General features: G+C 38.6%; 1 protein-coding gene across 5 annotated transcripts in view; it reads left to right on the top strand.

Moving 5' to 3' along the window:
* Window positions 1-19,391, top strand: part of LOC145988779 (uncharacterized) — a 361,818-nt gene that overhangs the window by 227,147 nt on the left and 115,280 nt on the right. For all 5 annotated transcript variants that reach the window (XM_083123957.1, XM_083123960.1, XM_083123958.1 and 2 more), the window contains one exon: window positions 7,022-7,155. In XM_083123957.1, coding sequence (XP_082980083.1) covers window positions 7,022-7,155 — 134 coding nt within the window. The remainder of the gene's footprint in view (window positions 1-7,021; window positions 7,156-19,391) is intronic.

Raw genomic sequence — 19,391 nt, 5'->3', positions numbered from 1 at the left:
CAGATATCTCCGGGGGGCAAGTGCTTCCCTCTGAGAGCACCTTTCGGGGTGGTTCATATTGGACGGCGCAGAAGTCTGATTAAGAGTTCTGTAAAGCATCGAATATAGTGTGTATTTAAATACTCGGTGCTTTGTTGTTTTTTATATTTGTATTTAGTTTCTTAAATACCTTCACGAATTCCACTTTTGTCTTTAATAATTAGTTTTTAAATACGCAGCCGCTCTTAAAGTAAATAGAGAGAGAGACACTAACACTGAACAGGAAAATTATATACATACATATATATATATATATATATATATATATATTAAAAAAAGTGCTTTTATTCACTTGAAACCCATAATAGATACATTCACGCTTTCTTTGGTAAAGGGAGTAACTAACTAACTCTCTAGCCTTCTAAAACCCGAAGGTTCATGGCTGCAGCAATAAAAGCCTTCCATCTGTCCCTATCCTGATCAAGATCTATATACTCTTTTCTTCCCTACCAATTTCTTTTAGATCCATCTCAACGTTATCCCTCCATCTTCGTCTTGGCCTTCCTACAGGTCTCTTACCATCAGGTTTCCCAATAAGAATCCTGTAAACTCCTCTTTCCTCTCCCATTCGTGTTACATGGCCTGCCACCTAAGTCTTCTTGATTTAATCATTCTAATAATATCTGGACATGAATACAAATTATGTAGTTCTAAATTATGTAACCTTCTCCGCTCACCTGTCTTTCTCATCTCTTTTAGGTCCAAATATTTTCCTAAGGATCTTATTTTCAAATACTCTCAATTTGTGTTCCTCTTTCAATGTAAGGGACCAAGTTTCGCATCCATATAATAATACAGGCAAAATTACTGTTTTGTATATTTTAACTTTTAGTTTCTTAGATATTAAACGAGAAGACAAAAGTTTATGAAGAGAGAAGTAACATACATTCCCTGAATTAAGCCTGCTTTTTATTTCCTCTTTAATATAATTTTCATTTGTTAGTATTACTCCTAAGTACTTGAATTTGGAAACTGGTTCAAACGAGTTGTTATCAATAATTAGATTTTGATTATTACCTAACACTTGGTTTCGGCCTGTAAGCATATATTTAGTTTTGGTTTCAGCCTGTACAGCTTCCTCCTGAATAAATTGGTATATATTACCCTTGCTTACTTAACTTATTAAATTTCTCTTCGCTAACTTCCAAACCTATCTCTTTAGCTGCTTTGAAAAATATTTTAACATTATTCTTAATTGTATTTATATCATCTCCTAATTCCTAATAAGTCTACATCATCGGCATATGCTAACAACTGAGTCACACCGTTTAATTTTAGTCCTTCTTTAGTTTCTCTTACCTTCCTAACAGCATATTCTAATGCAAAATTAAAGAGCAATGGATTGTAAATTTGTCAAACACATTAATACCCACACAAATTTTACTTTCTGTTTCACTGGTGCATACTTTTATCATACTAACAAGCTTCTTAGGTATTCCAAACTCGACTAATATATTATATAATTGATCTCTTTTGACTGAATCATATGCTTTCTTGAAATCAATGAATAGCTGATGCACACTTTGATTATATTTCCACTTTTTCTCAAGTGTCTGTCAGATGAGAAAAATTTGATCTGTAGTTGATCTGTTACGTTTAAATCCACATTGATAATCACCTATAATTTCATTAGCATATGAGGTTAGTCTTGTTAGAAGAATGTTAGATAATATTTTATATGTTGTTGAGAGTAGGGAATTCCACGGTAATTATTGCAGTTCATTTAATCACCTTTTTTAAACACAGGAACATTTATGGATTCTTTCCACTGTTGAGGGATTTCTTCTTTATTCCATATTAAACAAATTAATTTATGAATTTGACATATTAACGAATTTCCACCATATTTAATGAACTCAGCTGGTATTAAATCAATGCCAGGTGCTTTTTTTTATTATTTAGCCTTTTAATAGCATCTTTAACTTCTGTCAAGTTAGGTTCTGGAACTAAAGGTTCTGCTGTGTGCACTTCATTTACTTCTGATTTATCTCCTGCATGAACATTTAAGAGGTCATTAAAGTTGTTCTTCCATCTACGTATTTAAAATATCGCTTGGATCGGCCAAAAAGTCACCGTTTTTATCATTTATCAAGTTTACTTTAGGTTGCCACCCCTTTCTAAATTCATTTACACCTTTATATAAATCTCTGACATTCTTGTTTTTGCTGTTTCTTTCAATTTCGTTAATTTTACTTTTCAAGTCATCTCTTTTTTTACTTCTAAACGTGCAGTTAACTTCTCGCTTTATTCTATTATAATTGCTTAGATTTGTATTATCAGAGTTATTTAACCACCTAAGTCTAGCCTGATTTCTTATTTCTATTAGATTATAACATTCGTTATGAAACCATGGCTTACTTTTTTTGGTTTATGGTATCCTGTACTTTCTTTAGCTGCTGATTCTATTGCATTATATGTGCTCCCAATTCTTATTTACGTCTGTTTCAGTTATATTTTCATCATCATTTAAATCCTGCAAAACATCGAATCTATTTGACAGTTTAATTTGGTAATCTTTCTTAATTCTTTCATCAGCAAATTTCCCTGTATTAAATTTTAGAGCTTTTAGATTTTGTTGCTTATGATTTATCACTGCGAGTCTTTCTCTTAATTTAGCAATTACTAAATAATGGCCACTGGCACAATCAGCACCTCTATGTGAACGAACGTCAATTATACTAGTATGCCTTCTCTTATCAATGAGATATGATCTATCTGATTATGAGTTTTACCATCTGGAGAAGACCAGGTATATTTATGGATATCTTTATGTTTAAAAGTGGTACTTTTCACAATTAAATTCTTTGAGATTGCAAAAGTAATTAATCTTATACCATTATCATTACTTAATTCATGAAGACTTTCTTTACCAATCGTGGGTTTAAATGTCTCTTCTTTACCAATCTGTGCATTAGAATCACCTAACAGAACTTTCATATCATACTGGGAAAATTTATCAAAGACCTGTTCTAACTCTGCATAAAATTCATCTTTATCTTCCGTTGGTGCATGTATGTTTATTAAATTAATTTTACACCACCTACCCTGTAAAACTGCATATGATATCCTATCATTAAAAAATTCTACTGTTTTAAGAGCAGAGATAATTGTATTATTTATGAAGAAGCGTGTTCCAAAATTATGATTCTCAGTACCACCATAGAAAAAAGTATAATTTTTAGTTTTACAATTCCCTTCTCCTGGCCACCTAAATTGCTGGACAGCTACTACATCTAATTTATACTTCACTATCTCATTAACTGTACATTGAAATGCCCCAAGTTGGTAAAGACTCAGAACATTCCAAGTGCCTAATTTAATATCCTTATTCCTAATGTAGATCTTATCCTTAGTCCAAGGAACTCCCAAAGTAGTCCCCGCCCGGAGATCCGAATGGGAGACTATTTTACCTCCGGAATATTTTACCTTGGTAACATCCATGGCCTCATATTGATGTTTCTTGACATGTCTTTTTACAGTGCCGAGTTGTCAGCTCTACGCGTAACCCCCAATATGAATGGGGGACCGCACCTGTCGTTGGTCAGCGGCTCCCTCGGATCTAGCTGGGAGGATCACATAGTAGTCCACCAACCGTACCCCACTTCTGCCAATTGTGGGACGGTCATAGAGCCATGACAGGACAGCTCTGTAAATCCCAACAGAGCAAAATGTTGACCATTTCACTCTGTTGGTTGACTAACTGCAGTGAACTAGTCACTGGGCGATGAGGTCGTCTCATCCCTACGCCGAAATTAATGCCAAATAGATAAGGAATTGAATATTTATTAAATATAAATAGCAACGTATATAACATATAACGTAGCAACATTACTATAAAAATGTTTAGGAAAGAAAAAAATTATGAAGAATGTATTTTTCAAGAGATCATCACACAACACAGTAAAGACAATGAAAAAAACAACTTAAAATCGATCTCTCGTAGCTCTTGAGGGCTTGGCTACAATCAGTAACATTTGGCATTAGGGAAGCAGATCCTGAGAAATTAAGGAAACCAAGAATTCAATGCTTCTACATGGAACGTTGTACTGAAAAAATGAGCACCCTGCCTGATATTGTTTATATATTATATATACGTATAATATATACATAAAATATTCATGTGTGGATAAAATAACTAGCCAAGATTCCAGACATTGTAAATCTGAACAGCATGCCCTTCATCAAGTACCTCTTCAGGAAGGGGCTCTTGTCGAAGGAGATCCACGACGACCTGACCATGGCATTGGGGGACAAGGCACCATCATGTAACTCTGTGAAGAAACTGGTATGAAATTTCAAACATGGACAATTTGGCCTGGAGGATGACCAAAGGTCAGGCTGACCAATTTCTGTGACTACACCTCAGATCATTGACGCCAACCAGAGGATGATTCTTGATGATCACCGAATACCATTCCGACAGATAGAGGAACTACACACAGGCCCGTAGCTAGAACTGATCTCCAGGGGGGCTTTGTAAACCAAGTCCCATTTCTCAAAAGTTTAACAGTATTAAATGAAGGTAAATTATGTGTGTCGGGGTCATTAAGTTAATTTAAAATATAAAATTTAGAAATATCATACAAATACTACAGTTTTTGTAAAAGGACTTGGTTGGTTTATTTAATTTTATGTAATTATGTTATTTTTACGCAGCTTTTCTGCCACTTTTGGCCAATAGCGACCATGAGAATGAATGATGATGAGAGAAAAATTGACAAAGCAGAATTTCAAAGGAACACACGTGCCCAGACAACGATGACGACAACGTTAGTGGATGTACAGTCACTGGCAGTAAAAATGGGACAACTAGATCCTGAAATTCTGGTTTGCCTGCAAGGCGTTATGTGTGCTGCCTAACTCTACGGCGATGAGCTGACTTCAATAGTAACTTGAGAGGGTGAGAGAGTGAGTGTACAATAGAAAATTATGCTATTACCTGAAAGTTAGGCAACACACTGCAGGAAAACCAGCATTTCAGGTGTCCAATTTTTATTGTGGTGGTGGAGACACTTAGTGGTTCGGATCCCACTTTAAACCAGGGTTGTTAAAGTTCCAGGAACCAATAAATTCTAATGGGTTCTATTGGGTTCTTCTGCAGGACCGGAACCTTTTTTCTCTCGCACAATTTAAATTCGGTCCAAGTTGCGTATTGTATCATTGAAAAAAGGTTCCTGGACCGTATTTAAATTCATGAGGAAAAAGATTCCTGGACCGAATTTGAATACTTTAAACACAAAAAGGTTCTTTACGGTCTAGAACCTATTTACACTTGCTGATTTTCTCTCCTGGACCGGAATTCAATTTATTTAAAATTCCTGGAACTTTAATAACCCTGCTTTAAACTGTAGACCCAGTGCCAATTTGTCTATCTGTGAATAAATGCGCATTCAAAACAAATCAAGTCAAACGTGGGAAGGTGAGACGAATATTTGCTTCCATAATTTAAATTTCCTACAACTCAAATCCCGAAGTCGCTATCTTAATGCCCAGATCTCGATATTCTTCATCCAAAACCGGAATTCTGCACTCGAGTCATGAATTCGCATCTCCAATCCCAAATGCAATATAATTCGCCGTAGAAGCCTCGGGGGTTCGAATCCGCAACACCTTGGAAGCTCGAAGGATTCCCGTTTCATTTCGTTGTGACGTGTTCGGACATCGATCAATGGACTCCTTTCAGTCTCTCCACCGCGTTCATCACAGCCTGTCAGCATCCTCTATAGGATTCCGTCCCTTATCTCGCAATCCCGGAAATAGGAGCCCCTTTCAGCGGGCGTTAACCGGAAGCTCGATCCCAATAACATCTTCCACCCTCAACCCCCTCCCCCTCCCCCAGCACGTTGTGTTGGTGAAATGAATGGTATGGAACGACGAGCAAAATAGATGCCAAAGAGATGCTGAGGAAATTATACTGTAGGATATTTTGCTGCATCCCCTACCCTATATTGTGTGGCTGCCAATCCCGAAAATTAAACTCGCTCCACTCTTATTGATGTCAGGATGACACGCATGTCAGTTTTCAATGCGTTGATCTTTCTTGTGGTAACTAAATACATGCACTTGCATGGATTTTAATCAAACTTTCTATTTCCACTGCACAAGATTCTATCAGACACTTCTTTTAAAACAAGACTTAAGCCATAGTCATCTATCTTGACAGTACCTATGAACAATTGACAGAATCTACAAACAAAAAAAAAGTGCTGTGAAGAAACAAACTTTTGGCGATCAACAATTTTTTTTATTTATCTGTGAAACATTTCTTGTTTCGCAAGAGAAAATTCGTCAGGGAGTTTTTTCTTTAATTTTTTCGCTATTCATCCTCTTCGTTGCGATTTGCTTAAAATTGAAGAAAAACTACGCACAACACCGGCACACTTTACCTTCATATTTGGTTTGGTTTTTTTCTGCCACTATTGGCTAATCGCGAAGATAAGAATGAGTGATAAATGTGAGGAAATTGATGAAGGGACACTCGCAAAGATGAAGCATTCCTAGGCCGGGATTCTAACCCGGGACCCCTTGCGTCGTAGCGCGCTGTACTAACCAGCATGGGCATGGGTGTTCTTTCTGAGTGTCCTTTCATCTGTTTCATCATATCATTACCCACCCTCATTTTGGCGATTAGCCAAAAGTGGCACAAAAGCGAAGTAAAATAAACCAAATCAATCATAAGTGGAAGAAAAGCGACGCTAAAGAACAAATTAAATGAAATCAAAATTACATGCAGTGAACTCCTTTACACATATAGCACCGAGCAATGCAGTAGAGAGAAGGGTGTTGCAGGCATTTGAGGATATCCTCCAGAAATAATCTGTCGACCGTGAACTAGCTATTTGAAAGACACAAATTCCCTGCACCCTTTCTTGCCTTTCTTGTTTCGTCTGTACAAGGTGGAGAAATTGTATATTGCTTTTTCCTCTTTCTTTCTTTCCTCTCGCATGTTTGCAGCTCATTCATCGTGCTGTTCCTTTTGCAGGGAAATCCAGGCAGCCACAGGGGAGTGGATGAACGAATTCGTGCGTCGACCAAGCAGACGGAGAGACAACCGGGTGTATGTGCCTCCAGCAGACGTAGTCAAGAGAAGCATCCGCAGGTCCTGGACGATATCAAGTAAGCATATTATTTTACACCAGTGCATACGCTAACTTTCGTGAAACATGCAAACCATGTTCCCATTAACTTTGGATTATGTTTCCAATATATGAATGTAGTCAATTAACTTCTACAAAAAAAAAAATCATAGGTAATGACAGAACACCCATAATTGGTATAAAAGAGACATATTACCACATAGAAGGCATTTTTAAAATAAAAAGATATGAAACGCATATTTTAATGAATGCATTTGAACGTAGAGGCTTCAGTAGTATTTTTATAGGTTACAGTACAGCATGTTATTGTATTTTAGTTTATTGTTGATATTGCTTTTGTGTATATCTTCTCGTATACCCTTAACAACTTTAATAATACTGCTAATTACATGAAAACTAGGAAAAAGCAGGAAGTATACGTAATGGATAAGGTTAACCAGAGAGTAAACGGCGTATACCGCCCTGTTTTACACCTTGTCTTGTATTGTATGCACATCCTTATTTCCACACTGTAATTCTGCTCATACAGAAGAATACAAAATTATGTTGCCAATTGACAATTGCGTGTATTTGTGAGCTTCAGATACATTGGTCCACAAACACAATGAAGAAACAATTTATCGTTGAAGTGATCCTTTTCATCCGAATTCATTACATTCACATCCATTCTGCTAATAATATCAATAGTTATCACTATTCCTTGTACTTCATTCATAGCTAACTTTCCCCAGAAATTAATGAAATATATATGTTTTCAATTTTTGCATTGAGAGATCATACATATTCTAGTGATAATAATATTTAGATTGATTCATTTGTCCTCTGGTTACTGCTGATACCGTTCTTCTTCACTGAATCCTCTATGAATGTTAGATTTTTATCGTGTAGCTATGCAACCATGCTGCATAGGCTCACAGTTGATCGCTAATGAATTAACTTATCAATTATAATAAACAAAATGCATGTTATTTCTAAAATAGTGATATATGTATATTCACATTTGCATCTGAATAACCTTCACGGTGAAGTAATTTTAGTTCTGTAATATACATTCTCGAACGAGACCGAGAATCTCATCCCGATTTTCCAGAGTTCTGTCTCGTTCTCGGATGCTAATAAAATTAGGACAGACTCCCTGTAAAACATGCCAAGGAAGATGCGACGGCATCAAACTGCTGTAAGATTTTTTTACTTTACACTATCATTTCGAGCGTAAGAGACGTATTAAGAAAAATATCTCAACCAGGCCGAACGCTGAAGAGCTTTAGTAGATACATAGGAGTGTTGACTAAATGCTTTTATTCGCCTGTTTTGGTAACTTCACAATATTGCTAATTTTTCCCACTTGTGAAAAATACTCGATGACAGTAATTATTTCAGTTTCACTTACAGTAATTTACGTTAATTTTTATAAAAGACTGAAAAATACAAGTTAGACCGGCACGGACCGTTGTAAGAACACGATATGTTGAAACTGAATTAGTATTTTTTTTTTTAATTGCCTTACTTGCCCGCCCCCAGAATAAAAATCTAGCTCCCCCTCTCCCGCCCCTCCACACACATGTACACGCTTCTTTTTTTTTAAAAAAAAACTGCAGTAGCGCATGCATAATAATAACAAACTTTTGTTTCACCGTTTCGGTTTATGCTTTTGAAACGACTCTAGCAATACGATAGTTTCTACCGAGTCTGCACGTTTCACGCCTCCAAGTGATCGTTGCGCGAACTACAATCGTCGTTGGAGCAATGAGTTTGCAGCTGCTGCCATCTCCGAGGAGAAACTCCAACTATTACGAGGCTTGCCATTCAAGCGGACCATCAAGTCGAGAATGGCGCTTCTCAATGTTACGTTCACGGAACATTACCTGTCAACATTTTTTGAAACAGCCCATACAGGATGCGGCATTATGAGGCCTTTGTTCCAATGCGAACACACCGGGAGTCGGGTGAGGTACCAAATGAAACGTGTTCTGTTCACGGAGGTCTGCGACACCCAAGATCAGTGGCGAAGCGTGGAGTTGCTAGCAGGGTAGGCACAAGAGTGCGATAATATCCATTACTTGCCTAAATCTGTAAAAAAGAAAGGGGGGGGGCTATGTCATGGAGAGTGGGTCAATGTCTCTCCAGGCCGCTTCTTTACTTGTCAGTGGCGTGACGTTTTCAAAAGTGTTGTTACCGGCCATCAGTACGATAATTATGTCTTAGACGTTCTCCTCCCGCCCACCAGATGTCATCGATCTAGATTTTTGTTCATTTTTTTTTGTATATTTTCAACCCCTGATTTATGCACGCACCTCCACAAAGAACTACCAATCATGAGACATCGCGAAAATCCAACGAATAGTGCTCGAGCCCTGTTGTCAATTCTTCATCATTTTTTTCTAAATTTATTTATTTTGCAATGAGGTGAAAAGGGCTAGAAGAACCCCATAATTTTCGGGCCAGTATGACGTCTGTGCCGTAAGGAGACGACAGAATTCCGCACTTTCAGCGACTGTCAGTTTGGTACATTCTACTGTTGCCAACTTAGTTTTTTTTAGCAAGACTTCCTCGCACCGAGGAAAACACCATTGTTATCTGTTGTCTAACTGAAGGAATGGTTGTAGTTAATTCCAGTCTTGGCTTTCTAGATAAATGAATTTCTGATACTTGTATGTGCAAGTAAACATAATTTAAATTTTGGATATTTTCGTCTCATTTGTTCTGCTCTATGTTAATCGTGACGATGAGAATATATGGAGAATGAATTAAAGAGGATAAGGAAACATTGACATGGCCACAATTAGGTCACCTGGCTTCGTAACGTGTTAGGATGACCACCACGGGGCTTTCAAGAAAAGAAAAAAAAAACATAGGTAAAGGTGACCTATCTCATTCAGTGTGAATACTTCGCATCCTACTTTGTTCTACCCACCTTTACGTGATAATAGAACATAGGATCCTTGTTTGGGACCCTTCTATGATGGCAACACGAAATATTACTATGTAATATATAAACGTTATAATAAATGTAGTTGCTTGAGAGAATAGAATCCCAACTTGAGAGAATAGAATCCCAATTTTTAGGCGCAATTTAGCTCTTTTCTACCAATCCAAAGTGACAACACTGGCCTGTTCCGCCAGACCTGAAACAGACATGGCCCCCGCAATAACCCCATAACACTCTTTGTCCTAAACCCAAAAAAAGTCTTCGCTTGTGTCGGCTGCATAAAAAAATGTCTGCTTGTAATATCTATTCGACGACAGTGTTAACGCATTAAATAACGTTTCAACAGCGTTACCCCCACACCCCCTATACGCCTTCATGGCATGGTGCTAAGCACAGGGGAGCACTTTACCTTTTTACCTTTACCTTCAACAACTTTTATTTTTTAAAAAAAAATTGCTGCCACTTGTCACTGCTACTTGCAAAGGAAAATAGAGTTGAAAACATTTTAGAAATTATTGTTATAAGAAGGAAACATGAAAGACCAAAAGTGGCCTACCTTCCGATGTTTGCATCTTCACTCAATTAAGAACTCGATTGTTCTTGCATTTTAGTCCATCACTTCCTTGCATAAATCTGATCATCGCCGCACACGACACGAATCACAAACAAAAGCTCTACAGCCACGAACCTCGCGCTCCGAGCCACGCTCCCTTGTAGCGGCCTGTGCAGGAGACAAGTTTTCACAGAGAGGGAACAAGTTAGGGAATCCCCGTTCACGATAAAAATAAATTACTCTATTTCCAGTGAAAGTAAAACTACTTTGTAAATATAAGGCGTAACTAGCGTTTTAATTTACATAATTTGGTATGAAGACTTACTTTAGAAATATAAGTTCTTTAGACTTTCTGTTTACGCTACGGTGTTGGGTGAATCGACAAGACCATCAGCACTCTGACCAGAAAACGAAGTCAGAACTACAGTACTCCGTAATTTTCAATTTCACTTACGCTTGTCGATGAAAGGAAGGAAAACCTTTGTTTCGTACAAAATATGGAGAATGAACAATGAAATAGAAATCTTTCTGCACGAACACAGGCTAATGTTTATAAAAAAATGCTGGTACACCACAAATTTCCAATCCTGGCGGAAATGCAGTGTTGCTGATATTCTGTTCGGCCTACTGGGTAACACCGCGAGGCCGGCCTCACGAGCACGTTATAAGCATACGTACAGTACTCGTAAGATTAGGCTTCCCGCATATACGACCGTAGGACGGAATGTGAAGAGAAGAGGCCCCAGCAAATGTGCCTCGCTCCGTGGAAAGTTCGTATACTGGACAAGGTTTCGATTTTTTTTGTAATTATCATAAATGAAAATTCCAAACTTTTGCATTGCATTACATATGTTTTGACGAAATAAGTAAATACACCTTTAAAAGAGTAATGGCGTGGGTAGGCCCGGCCTCCTGGCCTCATAGGACGCTTCGCCACTGCCCAAGAGGCATAGGTGGACATGAACTGAGAACGCTCGAATTGGAAATACTGTATTTGCCTTCTGTACAGCATTGACGCTATTACGAGCAGCGTTGTTAATACGTTCTCCTGGATTCGATTCCAAAATCTTTCGTGTTTGTGACAAAGTAAGGTTTAATACTTTAAAACGTTACAACTACAATTTCCCGGGTGGAGGCATATCGCTTTAAACTGTAGTTCCAGTCCTGATTAACCTATCTGTTTATAAGGTGGATTTTTTATACCTTTTTTTAAATAAAACAAACAAACCAAAAAATCTCAACAAATGCTATTAATTTGGAAATAATTTACGTACATAAAGAACATACAATTATAAAATAGGCAAACAATACAAAGAGAGGGAAGAGGTGGGAAAATTAACAAGGAAAAAGTATGCAAAAGATGATTCAAATGGGAGAATGCAAGAAACGAGAAAGTTTAACAGCAGATGAATATTGGAGGACAAGAGTATGCAGAAGTCGGGAAAATCTGGACTATATATTAATTGGCGTAACTTGGTGAGGGGAAGGGGTGCACTTGTCTTCTTCCCCAAATTTTCAGTTATATTAACATTTACAAGTTAAGGGTGCTTTTGTTAACCTCCTGTGTTCCTGAGGAGCAAATATTTGTGATTTTGCAAATGTAACAGTTATTGAGCAAATAATGCTGGACGCTAAATCCGAAGTTCGATCCTGTCCCCTCGAAATTAGTCCCCAAGTTACGCCCATGTACTATATATTCCAGGGCGAATTTCACGAAAAAGTGACCTACATTTAGGTAATGCTAAACAACAAAGGGAAATACACCATCGTGTACTTCAGAATCATCATCCCTAACTTCAGACGTACAAAAGTGACAGAAAGTACATTTTCTTGTGGCCAACATCTGTGTCATGAGCTTCCTCTTCACAGAGAAAGGGGAAAAGTAAACAGTGTTCAACAACTTCGACCTGTTCCGCGGTAAATGCGACAGCATATGAAACGTAGGAGGAGATTGCATAATGAAAAATAACGACGAAAAAAGTGCAAGTCGCGCGGGTGTAAAGACAGCAATTGCACGTCGCGCGCATGCGTGTTCGCGCACGGGACAATGATATGACTCAACCTTCGGTACACGTGACGTAAGGAGGTCTGTGTTTCCAGTGCTCGTTGAAATCGCGTGTGTGGCATCGCTGCGTGCATATTCTTCTTTTGTCTTGTTGTAAGTTGCCGTTTTATTTTAATATTTTTGATATGTGTTGCACGGTGTAAGTGCAACGAGCTTTACTAGCAGCTTTGTCATCAGGGGTGCCCACAGGGGGGGGGGGGGATTATGGCGCAGGTTGCGCCATGGAATTTGGGGGGGGGAGTTTTCTCTTCAAATAATATAAAATTCAACATTTATATATTTTTTTCCAAAATATATGTCAAGATTTTACACCTTAAATGCACCATATTTAATCCATTAGATGAAGAGAAGAGAGTGTTTAAGGGTATTATCGAAGGTGGGCAGGAGAGTTATCCAAATTGTACATACTAGGCTTTAATTGGGAGGGGTACTGAATTATTTTGGGGGGGGGGCAGTGTCAAGGTATTTCTGTAGTGGAGGAGAGAGAGTTCGAATATTAAATTTTGGAGGCTGTATTTAGCGATATGGTATCCACACGCTTTCGACCCCGAACGTGCCGAAGGAGAAGCCGCAAAAGACTAAGAAAGTATTGGCATCCTATTAAATTAACATTATTGAAAGCCTGCAAAGAAATGGATGTAAAAATTTTCTTGCTCTCTTCCCTCGCACTCCTGTGCTGCTAGGATGCGTGTCTGGCTCTTTAATTAGGTGAATGTGATTTTTTTATACTATAGCTGCATTACGAGACAAGCGATATTCTCGATTATGATGAACGATTTTAGGGGCGGTCTTGAGTGATGGGCCCCCTGTTTAGGGAGGAGGGGCAGATCAAGTATAGTGTTCAGTAAAGCAAAGACAAAATTTACTTTCGGTAGACACGCTGTCGTAATTAAATACTTTGTGGGGATTACGATATGGTTTAAGGGCGCGAATGATACGATTTGGGGGGCGCATGACGAATTTGAGGGGACGCATGACATGATTTTGGGGGGAATGCGGCATTGGCATGGGGAGAGGGATGGACACCCTTGTTTGTCATAGTGTGGAAATCGTCGAGTTTAACTTTCGTTACCGTCTTTTCGTTAGATGTTAGACCAATGAAGGGCGCCCCGCAAGGGAGGGGGACCACTCGCCCCCCGACCCCCGGAGATATCTGGGAAAAGTTCATGTAATTCGAATGGTGAAGTTGTAGCGATATTTTATTAGAAAAAATATTGTTTTCTGCGATTTGTGCTGTCAGTTACAGCAATTAACTGCAGGGAAGATTTGCCACTAAGCCGCAAGCTCAGGGAACCGCACAAAAATGAGACGCTGAAGGAGCAGAAGTGACATAGGCAATATTGTAATAATAGCAAAATAAAACAACATAAATTGACTTTGAGCCTATCATTCATCACTTTACTGCCATGAAAGCCAGAAGTTTTAGGCTAGCGTTCTCTTGTTAAATCAAAGTGTATTGTTCTATCGAAGTTGAATGAATAATTTTCAATCAGATGCCTATATTTTAAGATTTACAAGTGTTATTAATACAGAACATGCAATTCGTGGAAGTGTAGAACCATTATAACAAAACTGTTAATATTATTGTTATTAAAAAAATATTAATAATGTCCAAAGGGCCCAAATGGATAACCTAGGTCTAGGAGCCCAAAAGGATAGCCTAGGGGCCCAAATTTTATAACCCACCCGATTAACTCCCATGCCTAACAAAATAACGAAAAAACGTTTTTATAAGAGACATTACATAGAATCATGTTCACCGCCGTTTTGGGAAGGAAATATTAATAATCCTGACGTTCAGGACTGAAAAAATTCTCCAGGTGGGGAAAGTTTCGAAATTTCTCGATGCGGTGAAACTTTCGAATTGTACACACTATTTCTCCTTCAAGTTATTGTTTTTACACTTCTGGAATAAAACCTTGATTTCAAGAAATTTCAGTGCAGAAAATATGAAGATTTAATCACATTTAAATAAGATCACTTGGAATTTCTCGGCTGTTCGAGATTACGAAAAGTCGGGATCTGACCTTGATAATTTACATCTTCTTACTTTGAATTATTACTGTTTTTTTATATAATACCCTTCGGCAATGTTGCATCATATGGTGCCTTTTGATTGTTACAGTTACCGGTGTGGCCTGCCCAAAAAGGCAGGAATCTTGCGATGCGTTTAAATATTCTCTGCCAGGACAATTTTGACGTGACTGTGTATGGTCTCTTTATATTTCAAGATTATTCGCGACGAGGAAGGAAAGATGATTGCTTATTGAAGTTTCCAAGCCACCCAACTCCCTTTTTTGAGCGCATGCTACAATTCGGAGACCAGTGTGGTTTAAAATTTAGAAAAGGCTTTTGAAATTTCCGTGTTTCGACGTCGAAATCTATAAGCACTTCTTGCTGCAATATGACGTCCCAGAGGTACGATTTTATTGTTAAAACTAATACGGGTTTAATTATAGTTGTGTTGAATTTATTGGTCCGATTCAGATATTGTACTGGGTCTTTTTTCTTCTTTTTTTTAGCATGTTTCTTTAAAGGATAGGAAAGTCTCCATTTTTATATGTTCCGGAGTTCAATTTTGTACCATCAGAGTGGAAAAAAATCAGGCCGCGATTACGCTAGGTTAAAGATAGGGAGAACAGTTACCTTCTGTGCCTCTGTTCCTTATTTCTGGCTTCCACATGCTTGATAATTTTCTCCGATGCTCTTTTATTCACGCAAGACGGGTCAAGGTGATATTTCTTCCTTAATATATATGCAAAATATTGGCACGCTGCATAAATTATGCTTTATATCCCATCACATACATGTTCCACAAGTGCCACATGTTCTTCAATAAACAATGCGTGAAACATTGTCTCCAGCAGGGTAAAACCTTATGTAATGAAAGCTAGTATAATTCGCCTTTTGGTGCGTTGCCTGTCTTCCAGTTATCTCCTTGAAAACCCACCTTTTCTTTGTCTTTGAGGAATTTCGATTACTGCTTTCAGATCTTAGCTGTAGACATTTGAAAAATGCTTTCTTATTTGCATGAAGAATTACGCAGAAATACAGGGGGCGACAGCGTTCACAGAGTTCTTTGAAGTCGCAGTTATGTCTGGAAAAAGTATTTTTATTGATTGACCTTAGTACGTAATTGTACAGAAAGGCAAAAGCGTATCCAGGGGGCGGGTCCAGTAAGTTCGGAACCCTCTCCCCCAAAAGAATCCTTTCTTCTTTAAGGAAATACTATGATAGATTCAGCATACTTTCCGACGAGACACTTGATGTGGCAGGTATAGAACATTCTCTCTGTGTGCACGGTTTGTGGATTCTGAAAAAAAAATCCACGAAACGCTTTTTTTAGTTTCACACTGGGTAGTGGTATACCAGCAGAAAATCTGACTTCAGTGGGAAACTGTTTTGTTACAGTAAGTGAAGTATGTCAGGTTTTTTTTTTTTTTTTTTTTAGAAATAATACATGAAGAGGTGAAATACTAAAAACCAAATATATTGCATTATGTACCAGACAGTACAAACGAACTATTGTAATTGTGTGAAACTCTATTTCTAGAAAAAACATGATTTACTTCATGTTCTTGTTAAATTTCTACAACCTTGTCGGTTAAGGGGAAATCTCCGAGTGAACCATCCCAAGCAAGCGATCTTCCAGCCGCAGTTGAAAAGGAGACTTTCTTAAGTATACTCTTTATCTGAGAAAAGTTTTGCAGTTTCACTGTACAAAGTATTTAGAGCCCTCATCACAATTTAGCCTCTGCTCTTTCTTACCAAAGAGAAGTCACAGAACAGACTTCGGGAGATTTCAGATGAAGAGTTTAGCCAAATATTTCAAACTGCTTCTGAAATGTGTCAACAGACATTCAATTCTGAAATTGCTATTCCAACAATAACAAAACACACACTAAATACCCGAGATAACTATTCTCGTACTATTCTGGAGGGGTGGACGCTTCATTGGCCTTGGTGGATGGACACCTCTATTGCCAAGTTCAGACTTAGTGTCCATCTAACCAACCTGGGCGTCCCCGATGGTGCAGTAATAGCGTCGTCGCCTTGTAATCAAGGGTTCCCGGGTTCGATACCCGGTGGAGGCACACAGTGATTCGGATCCCACTTGGTCCAGTCCCGATTAGTCTTACTGTGCATAAAGTAGACTTAATACACCAAATCAACAACAACGATCTAACCAACCTACACGTTTCTTGTGAACGCGAATACACGTAGAATATCAGCACTCTGCCATGAAAACGTCTGTGAAAAACAGCTGCTTTTGTCTCAGGTTGGTGAGTTGTTATGTTGCAGAATGGCGTCCTTTTTTAATCCACAAGGCTGCAGACGTTCCGGCAGGGAAATCTTTGATAACTGAGCCATTAATGGTTATGCATTCAATTCCATTTTCTTTGAGGAAGATAAAAACATCCGTGGCAGGGATAAAAATAATTTTCTTTTGCCAGGGATATATGTTTCTGTGGGGGAGAAATCCCCGGCACCCCCCCCCCCTTTCCGTTAATTCGCACACTGCACAGAATAACAACAAAACAATAACTGAAGCACACAGTCTGTTGTAAATAGCAATCATGTACAGTATAACGACACTGTTGTCGGCCGCACATTGTTGCCATCATCATCATAATTTACTACTCAAATTAGGCTATGAACGCTGTTGCACCCTGTATGTATATTTTAAAATATTAATGGGTTCATTTTCATGCATATTTCGTACATTTCTGGCGCGTTACTGTTCATAAGCCATCAGCCTATAGTGTTGTATTATTGTGGAAATATATTAATTTGTTCATCAAGGACGCTTCGTGATTAGTATTCTACGTTTTCGAATTCCGAGCGATGTGTGTCCAAATTGGAGTTTATGCTCAGATAGGTTAATCGGGAATGGATCTACAGTTTAGAGTGTGATCCTAACCAGTGTCCGGGCCTCCCCGATGGCGCAGTGGTAGCGTCGTCACCATGTAATCAAGGGGTCCCGGGTTCGATACCCGGTGGAGGCACAAGTGGTTCGGATCCCACTTTAAACTGTAGGTCCAGTCCCGATTAGCCTTACTGTGCATAAAGTGGACTTAAAACACTAAATCAATTAATCAAACTAACCAGTGTCCAACGTGCCCCCACCAGTTATCGAATCCGCCGGGACCATTGCAAGGCGACATCGTTATCACTACGCCATCGCGGAGGGTTGGTGTGTGTGTGTTCATTCACCCCGTTACATCCATATTGATTGATTGATTTGGTGTTTTAAATCCACTTTATGCACAGTAAGGCTAATCGGGACGGGACCTACAGCTTAAAGTGGGATCCGAACAACTTTGCGCCTCCACCGGGTATCGAACCCGGGACCCCTTGATTACATGGTGACGACGCTACCACTGCGCCATTGGGAGGCCCTGCACATTCATATTTTGAAATTGGGTGCATATTTATTTAACTACTGTCAAAAAGCACGTGAAGATTATATTTAAATATACCATCTGGGTGTATTTATATATTTCTATTTATCGTATATTACGCCGCTTTTCTGCTTCTTTGGACCACAGCAACGGTGATGATCAGATGAAGTTGATGAGGAAAGAATATAGCAGCGACAGAGCCGTGCCATATCCACGCAGGGACTCGCACTCGTAAAGAAAGACCAATGGTATACTATAAAAAGGATTCCTGATGTAATTGAAACTTCTCTTTTTTCAGGCCGGTAAATGAGAATGAAAGATTTTATCAAGCTGCAATTCAGGATCGACGAGACATAAGCCTATTTCGTGGTAGGAAAAAAAATTCTCGTCCGTTTCGAATATCCATTTTTCAGTTTTTAAAGCAACGATTTCGAACTTTTGCAAGGTCTCCTCGATGGCGTGGTGGTAATGCTATTGTCTCGTAATTAAGGGTTTCAGAGTTCAATTCTGGGTGGAGACACCTTACACAGTGGTTTGCATACTACTATAAAGTATAGTTCGAATCTCCATTAGCTTCTCGGGGTGTAAGGGTTGGTCGTTTCTGAAGACACCAAAATGTCAACCAACCTCACTTCCACGTAATACACCCTCGACTGGATCTTGCATACTAACGAGGCTCTGGCGTCTGGAACTACAGCCAGGATAATCCTCTGTAGGGCTCGTGTTGTATACTCCCTACATGTTTGTGATTGTCACATCACCATTCATCCTCATCTTCGCGATTAGCCAAAAGTGGCAGAAAAGCGAAATAAAATAAACTAAATCAATCAAACAGTCAATCAATCTATTACCCTCTCTGTGAATAAAGTGCACTTGAAACAAAGTTTTGAACTTTTGGAGGCTGTAGCTCTCGGAACTTTTCTCCTTTCTATTCATGTCCTTTCTGCAGTCATTTTGAGTTGCAAGTTGACCGAAAATAACTTTAAAAATATCTTTACAAACGCAGTGTATAATTCAGCCGACGGATATGACTACTTCGAAGACTGACATGCTACTTTGCAGCTCTCTAAAGGCGTTACACACGGAAGCAGCCGTAAGTGAATTAGTTCGTGAGCGATTAATTTTTTTAAAAAAATGCAAACTTCAATGTAAATTGCAAAACTCCGAATCACCTCATTGTTTCCAACTACATTATATGTCGGTCTCATTCATTGTACTTTCTTTGTTTCTGTACCCAAGCTCAATCGTTCGGCTGTAGTAACATTGCATTGAGTTTCTTTGTTTGAGTTTTTGCAATGCAAAAATA

The sequence above is a fragment of the Lepisma saccharinum genome, chromosome 6, assembly GCF_977018435.1.
Source record: "Lepisma saccharinum chromosome 6, izLepSacc3.1, whole genome shotgun sequence".
Classification (NCBI taxonomy): domain Eukaryota; kingdom Metazoa; phylum Arthropoda; class Insecta; order Zygentoma; family Lepismatidae; genus Lepisma; species Lepisma saccharinum.
Note: the sequence above shows the minus strand (reverse complement) of the source record. Positions and strands in the feature narration are given on the sequence as shown.